The 10,734-nt window shown below is 35.7% G+C and overlaps 1 protein-coding gene across 3 annotated transcripts in view; it reads right to left on the reverse strand.

Annotated features, from left to right (window-relative positions):
- LOC133531389 (uncharacterized) overlaps window positions 1–10,734 on the reverse strand; it is a 50,452-nt gene that overhangs the window by 7,179 nt on the left and 32,539 nt on the right. For 2 of the 3 annotated variants that reach the window (XM_061869586.1, XM_061869588.1), the window contains exon 2: window positions 821–1,204. In XM_061869586.1, coding sequence (XP_061725570.1) covers window positions 821–1,204 — 384 coding nt within the window. Of the gene's footprint in view, window positions 1–820; window positions 1,205–5,298; window positions 5,436–10,734 lie in introns of those variants that run through there. The other variant, XM_061869589.1, reaches the window with a different exon arrangement.

The following is a 10,734-nucleotide window of genomic DNA, read 5'->3' on the forward strand; positions in this document are numbered from 1 at the left end:
TATTACAATATGTCAAAATACAAAGTATCAATTTTATATTTTTCATGTCACCTAGTAATATGTTTAGCAAATTATACATTCACCAAACTTTGAGGGAATAATTCTGCATGGTTGCAATTTTCATTTGGGCCAGATTATTTTGAGGTAAGTTACTTAGTTGCAAGACAAGCAAGCAATCGTTGCTTACATTTTTCGCGTTGTTAAAAAAAAAATAATCTCGAAGCCTAAGGCGGGAGCAAAGCTCCCGCCTTAGGCTTCTAACCTAAACCTATCCGAGTCGGATTGCCCCGATAGGTCTGGCTCGCTTACAGTTTATTAGTACAGAAACACATGTCAAATAATACATTATAGCAAACATTTTTTGACCAATGATAGATTTATTTGTTAACTTTGTTGTTAAATAATCATTTGTCAAAAAGATCTGTTATGAAATGAAATTTTATTAGTTAATTATTTGGTAATAAGAATAATTTGTCAAAAATATTGTTGTAAAAAAATGATTTGCTAAAATATAATTTTGCCAGTAGTTGGTTGCCAAGTGTCAATTTGCTAAACATCTTTTGGCCAAACGACAGGACACCGGTAAATATCAAATGACATTTCGTACATAAGTTTCGAAAAACTCATTGGTACGAGCCAGGATTTGAACCCACGACCTCCGGATTGAAAGTCGGTTCAATAAATTTAAAAAAATCTGTGTAAGTATAATCCAGTATCCAGTGCTTCAACTCCTGTTTGGTGTAAAACAGCAAAATACCTACACATTTAAAAAGTGCGATTTGAGAGTGCACTAGATTTATATTAACATCTAAAATCTTACCGTATGCGTTTTCCTGACCAGGATTTTCTTGACCATTTCCATGATGACTACCTCCAAAAGTATCTTGACTGCTCTGACTGAATCCAAAAGTACTGTAGTTTGGTGCTAATCCAAATTGTTGCTGCCATTGCGTTAGCCACGGGTATTGCTCCAAGATTTGACTGATCTGTCCTCCTGATTGACTTTCAAAAGTATGGGAACTATGGTAGCTTATTTCAGGCTGACTTGTATCATAAGTATGGGTGCCGACTGTCTCAGGTTGACTTATCTCATAAGTATAACCATGGTCGCCTGTTGCAGGGTAGCTGGTTTCATAAAGAGTTTGGGTGCCGAGAACTGAAGGGAGATTTGGAATGTTGTAGCCATGGGTTTGGGGAAATATGCCTGAAAAGATAACATTTAATACGTCATAAATGGTACGGAACCCTTCATGGGCGAGTCCGACTCGCACTTGGCCGCTTTTTTTGTAAATAATGTCAATCAATCTTGATTTTCCTGAAGATCAAATGTCTATATAGGACTCATGGCATTTAAGCAACACAAAGATCAGAAATGAGAGTTAAAGTCTGATGCTCGCACTCGACGATTGAAACGCCTCTAACAAAATGATAAGGTGATGTGACGTCACATCATAAAAGTCTGTCCTAAATGTATGGAAGATCAAGGAAATTGCCATTTTGACCCTGAAATATTGCGTTTATGTGTATAGTATAGTTGTCATACAATCAATTTTTCAATAAAATGTAAAGAATCGAATGGTACCATTTTCTTTTCTGTTTTTGAAAGACAAAAATTTTATTTTTTTTGAGATTTCGAAGCCTTGTAATTTTTTATAATCTCAATTTTTTTTTTAATTCCACTTTTTTATAATGAATAGCTCATTTTCTATCCATTTAACTAAATTTTGTTATAATAAGTATTCAACATGCGTCAAGTACCCAATTTTCGATTTATGGTGACATTTGAGTGCAGTGACATTAGAGATTTAAAAAAATGTTCCCAACTGCGCTTTCTAGCGTCAAACAGTGGCATTCTGGCGTTCGCACCTCCATTTGATCAGCCATAATCTTACAACCGAATCAAGTGGAAACGGCGAGCTAATTAAATTTTGCCAATTGACAATTTAATCAGATTGTGCGTTAAATTTTCCCGTCTCGACTGGCCTTTTCAATAACTCACTAGTGACTGGAAAAACCAGTTTCGCAATGGACTGGTATATAAAAAAAACAAATCTGGGAAAAACATGTGTTATCATTGACCTTTCCGCTTTTTGGTGGGTTTTGTATTTACCGATTATTTTTTCCGTACTACGCGGGTTTTATTTTTTATTTTATTTATTTAAGGTTTACCAACAGATACAACACTACAAAAAATACAGATAAAAACCCAAAAATACATGAGTAAGTGTCTATCCAATAATAGGTAAACACAACATGCGTTAATACTTAATATATATTTAATCAATTAAGACCTAAAGTATAATGTAATATAACAATACTTATCGTTAAATTTAGTACTTCGTTTACATGCAGCTAGCGTTTTTATACTATAGCATTTTAATACAAATAATTCTTATAACTACTTTGACTTAAAGATAATATGTCGACTCGGGATGGTTTTAACGTTTTTCCTCAGTAACTCTTTAAGGTCTTCGCACACTAAACCAATTCCACACCAACTCAACTCACTTTTGGTTCACCTTAGTGGACGACGAGTGGACGACGCGTAGACCACCCGACAGTTACCTAAATTTTAACATTGTACTATAGGACATACAAGATAAGGCTTTAATTTCAATATTTAATTTTGAGTCGAGTGGCTGTTGAGTTGTAACAATGTGCTAAGACCTTAAAGCATATATTATGTACATTAGTTTAAAATTTTGCTATGCAGGGTTACGATGTACAAATGAAAATAAATGAAAATTATACATGTTTTCGTGATTTCTTAGAAAAAGAATGTTAGGAATGAATGTTGATGGACGGAGAGCGGATGGTAGACCCAAAAAACGATGGATGGATTGTGTGAAAGAGGATATGAGAAAGAAAGGAGTGAGTGCTGAGGTGACGAAAGATAGAGGAGAATGGAAGAGAAGAACATGTTGTGCCGACCCCACGTAACGTGGGATAAGGGCAGGAGGAAGAAGGAGAGTTTTCGTGATATCTTCTACTAAGCCAACTTTAATCTTTTAAGGTTTTGCTTATAGTCTGTCCTCGCAAATATGATCTTGTTAACGAGTGATTTTTTTAATGACCTTTGCTTTTGATTAAAACGTGTAAAAAATTAAATATAAAAACTGCTTTTTCATTTCTCAGCCTCTGAAAGTGGGTCGTTGTTTTTCTGAAAAGTATGCAGAAAATTATACGTTTCTGCTCTAGAGCACTGTACTTTCTAAGAACATTGTTTACTGTTTTTTTACGATAAGTATTAAAAATGTTGGTTTTTAAATGGATTTGTTGTACAATTTCCATTTTGATAATTAACTCCCCATTCCATAAACAACATTTTTAATTAAAAGTTCCCTCAAGAAATACTACTGATGTGTATACTTAGCCGTGTTTTCGTATTCGAAATGAAAATTAGAGTGCTTAACTTGGGTGAAAGGCACCATTTCAGTCTCGAAATATTAGCGCTCTCACTGCTGTTCGAGCGCCAATCTACCTCATAATTAATGGGTGCCTTTCATCTCTTGATTAACAGTCTATTATTTTTCGTTTGGCTCCTCTGAAATAGACGGGTTATTTTTTTACCAAGTTGTTACCAGTTGTAACTACTGGGAATTTTTTCCCAGCTTTTACTTACCACCAAACCTAGTTGGTGGTAACTAGTGGAACCAGTAGTTACCACTGGTAACAACTTGGTGGTAACTAGTGGGAATAACCCAAAACGACCAATTATTATTAAATTATACAAAAGTTCATGTGTTAGATCATGCACATATTCAGTACCTATCTAATTTGTTCTTTTTGTACCCAAAAGTTACGAACATTTGATGAAAAAAGTCTATTATAATTGTATAACCCTAAATGAATCAAAACTGGTTTCGACAGATTGGTTATTCTTAGATCACGAGCAGATGTTAAGCTCCGTTGCACTTAACTTTTGTGTAAGTAGGTATTTATTATATTTTTGAGGGCCTTATTCAGATACAAATTTTGAACTACCGGCGAGCGGCGCGAAGGCGAATAAAACGGCACATTTTTTAAATTCCTGACACTTTCCTGACATGGCCGCATTCCTGACAAACGGGTCAAAATTCCTGACGTCTGGTAACCCTTCACGTCGACCAAGCAGTGATCTAGGAAATTCCACATTCTTTGGGCCGTAATGTACCTCATACGGTTGCAATACTTGCCGGCCTAAGTAGGTACCTAGTTCTCTGACGTTAGTAGTCCGCAGGAACAGAGAATGCGCATTTCAGTCTCCTCTGACACCTGGCAGAACATGCATGTTGCGTCTTGTTTCTTCCCAATTATGGAGTGTGGAATTAAGAGGAGTGACATCTCTTATGGTAGAACTGTTGCAAAAGTGTCTGTCAGCTATAAATAATAGTTCCAAATCTCTCCAGAGTAGCGCTAGAGTAGCTACGAACCTAGGCGCTATTGACGGAGAGAAGTGCGCTGTCTATGATTTGATTTTTTGTTCAAGTATTCTAGGTATTGTAGCGCCACCTATTTATGGTTTTTTGATGACACTTTTGAGTACATGAAGATTTATTTCCTTACCTCCACCTTCCGTAGTATGTATAACTTCATTTATTTTTATAAGTATATTATATAACTTAACTCCCATTCTAATACATAGTTCTTTTACACGCGACTTTTTAGGGTTCCGTAGCTAAATGGCAAAAAACGGAACCCTTATAGATTCGTCATGTCCGTCTGTCTGTCCGATTCTGTCACAGCCACTTTTTTCCGAAACTAAAAAAGCTATACTGTTCAAACTTGGTAAGTAGATGTATTCTATGAACCGCATTATGATGTTTACACAAAAATAGAAAAAAAACAATAAATTTTGGGGGTCCCCCATACTTAGAACTGAAACTCAAAAAATCTGTTTTCATCAAACCCATACGTGTGGGGTATCTATGGATAGGTCTTTAAAAATGATATTGAGGTTTCTAATATCATTTTTTTCTAAACTGAATAGTTTGCGCGAGAGACACTTCCAAAGTGGTAAAAAGTGTGCCCCCCCCCCCCCCCGTAACTTCTAAAATAACAGAATGAAAAATCTTAAAAAAAAAATGATATACATTACCATGCAAAGTTCCAACGAAAATTGGTTTGAACCAAATCTAGTAAGTAGTTTTTTTTTAATACGTCATAAATGGTACGGAACCCTTCATGGGCGAGTCCGACTCGCACTTGGCCGCTTTTTTGTGCTATTGAAATCATAAACTTAAGCACCCAGATTTAATTCCAACAACTCAACCTTCAAAAACTGATTTAAGTACACTAAGTATTTTGTGCTGTACGTACCACATAGCAGTAAAATCCACATCACACACAACAATGAAGATATTAAAAACTTTAATAATTATTTAAATGTTACGTTAAACACAGAACCTATCGGTGCGGTCAGTGTCTACAAACTGATCTGAACAAACATGTCTATCTTTTGTTTCTAAGGAGATGATTGCTCCATCCCAGGGGTGTGCATAAATTTTGGGAGTTTTGGGATATACATTATTGAATAAATAAAAAATATAATATAATGAATAAAAATAGTAAATGTTGACATCCTAATTATTATTATAGTCTATGTTATTTTGAATTTGACATGTTAATTTATTTATTTATGTCATCCCGCTTTGTGTGGTAGGGCACAGCCAGTGGATGTCATTCCAGATCTAGAGCAGAGCCCAACTGGGGAAGTACCTCCACCTTACAGAAAACCGCAGCCAAATAACACTAGACCCTACTCATAGTGTTGTGTTCCTGCCGGTGAGGAAGGTTGCCAGAGCTCAACAAGGGGGGGGGGTTAGGGTCGGCAACGCGCATGTAATGTACGGTTTTTTTAAAGCTTGCCACACACGATGAAGATAGAGTCCGTCTATAATATAAGCTAGCTTTTTTCCACACACACAATTATCATACAGTTTGAATTCAATATTATCGAGTACTAAATACATATATTAAATGCACTTGTTTAAAAAACAAAATCAAACATAAGTATGCTTATTACTTTGTCCCGAAAGACATTACACAGTTTTTCTGTGGGATCCTAAAGTTTATTTCTATTGTCGTAACAAACGATAATTAAAAATAAAGGTAAAATATAACTCCCCCAAGCGTAAGCAGCTTTAAACATCGCCTAAGAAGTTGGCTTATTGAGCGCCCGTTCTACAATTATGAAGAGTACATAATGACCAATTAATAATTGTGCTATTTACTTTGATTACTCTCTATTGAAAGTATTTTAACATTTTTTTATTATTAGTGACTTGTAAATTAGCTTTACAAAATAAATGATTATGATTATGATTATAAGTAAATGAAAAAAACGGTCAAGAGCATGTCGGGCCAAGCTGAGTATAGGGTTCCGTAGTTCGTCCGTGACTGCGTTGAACGGCTTAAGCTATTACCTAGTGGGTTTCCTGCACAAAACGAACAAAAAACTTTTTACAAAATAAAACGGACTTCAAGAAGGATTCAAGAATCTTGCACAACGTATCAGTATTGTGATACAACGAGGAAATGCCGCCAGCATCAGCAGCCTCAAGGGCCTATTTTAGATATAGCTAGTTATAGTAGTCATCTGTATATATCCATTATAGAAGGATTAAATAAAATATTATCCAATTTGAAGTCGGTGCCAAGTCAAGTTTTGAAGCGTACCATGTTACGGTGGTTCGACCGTGTGTACTATTCCAGGTACTTACAAAAATTATGTTTATTGCCGTCGTGTTTTCAAAGTACAATTTTTACTCATTTTCGAACTATTTCGGACGCAGCCGTGTGATTTGGACTGAGTTATTGAAATGAAATGAAATTTATTACTCATAACATAAGTCAATAGATAATGGGATTATTTTACATTTGGTATATTTTATTACATTATATTATTATATCGCGAGGGGTAAATTGAAAAAAGTCCAGATAGTTATAAAAATATGTTTTCCTTGAGACATGACTTCAGTCTAATTTTGAAGCTTTGGACGGATACTGCATTTCTTAATATGCCTGGCAACCGATTATACACGGAAATTAGGTGGTATACGGATCTTTCCGTTTTGGCAAGTTTGTTCGAAATTGTGCTTAGCCTATCCTGTTGCTTACATAGGTCAGCTGTATTTGGGATTCGTACCCCTGCGCTTGAATTCATCAATGTGTTCATAAGTGAACACGGCCACTTGGTACAGATATAAGCATGGTAGGGGTAGGATATGGAATTCCTGTAACAGCTCACGTGCTGACGCATCCGCCGGCCATTGCTCGAACTGCTCTCTGTTGCATCGAGAACACTCGCTGCCAGCTCCTAACACCCTATTCCTTTTTTTCTTTCACGACGAAATTAGAACAAATTTACTAAAGTTAAGTATTGCGTAACAAACTATGGTCAGATAGCTCAGTTAAAAAAACATCGAAATGTCGGGACGTGCCCCTAGCCAGCCGTGTGCTCCAAATCGAATGTAAGAACTTCACTTCGCTTCGCTCACTCGTTTGATAGACGAATTCAATGAACATCTACAGAGCTTAAGCTTTTTACCTGTCCCCTATTTCACCACGGCTACAATTGTCAGTGATAATATGTCGAGCGACAATTGTCAAGCGACAGGTGACATATTACAATTTTATAAAATATTAGTAAAATGGATAGAAAATGAGCCATCCATTATAAAAAAGTGGAATTTAAAAAATTATATTGAGATTATAAAAAAATACAAGGCTCCGAAATCTCAAAAAATAGAAAAGAAAATGGTACCATTCGATTCCTTACATTTAATTGAAAAATAAATTGTATGACAACTATACGCATAAACGCAATATTTCAGGGTCAAAATGGCAATTTCCTTGATCTTCCATACATTTAATACAGACTATTAATCATCATCATCATCATTTAAGAGCATGGCTCTTGTCTTGACTATTAATAATGTAAACTAAAACTAAAATATGACTACTTAAATTAAATCTAAAATAAAACTAAAATAAATCTAAAAATGGCCCCTGTGGATTAGCACCGAAGACGCTGGCAGCATTTCCTCGCTGGATCGTTAGACTGATGCGTTGAGCGAGGAAGCTGCCAGCTCTTTGATCTCCTGTGACGTCTCTGAGTCTCTTAGACAGATCTTTGAAGAGACTCAGAGCGCCAGGGCCCCACGGACCAAGGGTATCGACACCGAATGGAATAAAATTGTACTCGGCGCCGATACCCCTGTATTTTCCTACCTTGGCGTTCTCACAGACGTGACGTCACATCACCTTATCATTTTGTTAGAGGCGTTTCAAATTTTAATCGTCGAGTGCGAGCGTCAGACTTTAACTCTCAATTCTGACCTTTGTGTTGCTTAAATGCCATGAATGATATAGACATTTGATCCTCAGGAAAATCAAGATCGTTTGACATTATTCACAAAAAACAGTCAAGTAGCCAATTCATTTCATACAAAAACACCCTCACGGTTGCAATTTAAGTTGAATTATTTTGATACAGATACAACTAAATTTTAAGTGAAAATACTAAAAATAGCGGGCGCCGGTTTTATTTTTTAATTTTTTTCTGTTAACGACAGCCAACGTGGCAATGATAGTTTCTTTCAGCCAATAGTTAAAAATATTTTTTAGTGAAATATCGTAATTTAAATCATTTTATTTATATAATAATAAATAAATATTTAATTTATATCGTGTGATAATATTTTTAAATCCATAAACAAAATAAAAATAATAAAGGTGGAAATGTAAAAACCAACTTTGCGAACGATAAACAGCTGCGTAAAGTAGCACTTTTTGAGCATCTGTATTAAAAAAGATTATTCACTACATCTGTACCTACCTTTCAGTCAAAAACGGCAGATGAACAATGTTGAGAACGCGACTTATTAGTATCGTGGTTTGCAAATCCTTATTTTATTCATGTCTATGGATGCTATAAACACATAACAACATGTAAATCTAAGATGCATCGTAATTTTCATTCGAAAACCTGTTTTAAGTTGATTCAAGGTGATATCATGAACTTTAAATGTTACAAACTTATCTGTTCAGTTGGCAATGTCCGATGTTGTATGGAGAATTGGTAAATAAGTACTGAAACAACTTTGAATTGGCAATTGTCGGTTGTTAAAATAAGTTTGTTTTGCTATACCGTTTATTTTATGTTATTCTTATGATATTGGGATAGTTTAATAGTTTAACAATTTACTTGATTGATCTTTATTACAGGTTAACAAAAGGTCACACAATAATAATGATTTAAGAATTTCAATTCTTAAATCATATTTTTTTATCATAATTACTTAAGCAATAGGGACAATTACGTAAAACTCTGCGTAGGGTGCGCCACTAGCACAAATTTTAACAAACCACCTGGATGCAAAATGTCATTTAATCCGTGAAAACTTGACAAAAATCTGTTAAAAGCTTCGAGAAACACCGGCTTCCGACACGTCGGAAGGGAGGAGCCCAAGCGATATCTTACCGTACAAATCGTTCTGCCATTTTTTGCGGGGGGAAACATGCACATAGTCGCACTTCTCACTCACTACATACAAACTCCAATCTGTAATGACGACACAAATACATAGAAAATGACACACGTGAAAGACAAATCTTGCACACCTCGATCACTTTTTGTGTACGGACGAGTCACAAAAGTACACCGCCATAGGTACAGTCGTACCTATGCTTCGGCAGAGGGAAAATAGTACGAATGCCGTCTCCCTTCCCGGCGTTGCTCGAAGGTTAAAGGCATAGTATATATAAGTTATTAACTACTTAGTGGTTTATTAAAAGTCCCTTAAATTACCATTCGTATTCAGACCACACCAGGACTTTACATGAGGTATTTCATATTTATATTATTCTGTTTTTAGTATTTGTTGTTATAGCGGCAATAGAACTACATCATCTGTAAAAACATCTACTGTCTAGCCATCACGGTTCATGAGATACAGGCTGATGACAGACGGACAGACAGACGGACGGAAAGCGAAGTCTTATAGACGACGGTTCAGGAGCATATTTCGTCAGTCATCGCCTCCCGGCTGATTCTTTGTCAGGTGATAGTTTAGATGCTGTTTTAAGTAAAAAAAAGCGGCCAAGTGCGAGTCGGACTCGCCCCTGAAGGGTTCCGTACCATTTATGACGTATTAAAAAAACTACTTACTCGATCTCGTTCAAACCAATTTTCGGTGGAAGTTTGCATGGTAATGTATATCATATATTTTTTTTAGCTTTTTCATTCTGTTATTTTAGAAGTTACAGGGGGGGGACACATTTGTTCACTTTGCAAGTGTCTCTCGCGCAAACTATTCAGTTTAGAAAAAAATGGGTATCTATATACCCCACACGTATGGGTTTGATGAAAAAAAATGTTTTATTTAAGCTTTATGACGTATTAAAAAAAAACTACTTACTAGATCTCGTTCAAACCAATTTTCCTTGGAAGTTTGCATGGCAATGTATATCATATATTTTTTTTAGATTTTTCATTCTGTTATTTCAGAAGTTACGGGGGGGGGGGGGGGGGGGGGGGGGGGTACACACATTTTACCACTTTGGATGTGTCTCTCGCGCAAACTATTCAGTTTAGAAAAAAAAGATATTAGAATCATCAATATCATTTTTAAAGACCTATCCATAGATACCCCACACGTGTGGGTTTGATGACAAAAGATTTTTTGAGTTTCAGTTCTAAGTACCCCCAAAATTTATTGTTTTTTTTTCTATTTTTGTGTATAAAAATCTTAA

The sequence above is a fragment of the Cydia pomonella genome, chromosome 25, assembly GCF_033807575.1.
Source record: "Cydia pomonella isolate Wapato2018A chromosome 25, ilCydPomo1, whole genome shotgun sequence".
Classification (NCBI taxonomy): domain Eukaryota; kingdom Metazoa; phylum Arthropoda; class Insecta; order Lepidoptera; family Tortricidae; genus Cydia; species Cydia pomonella.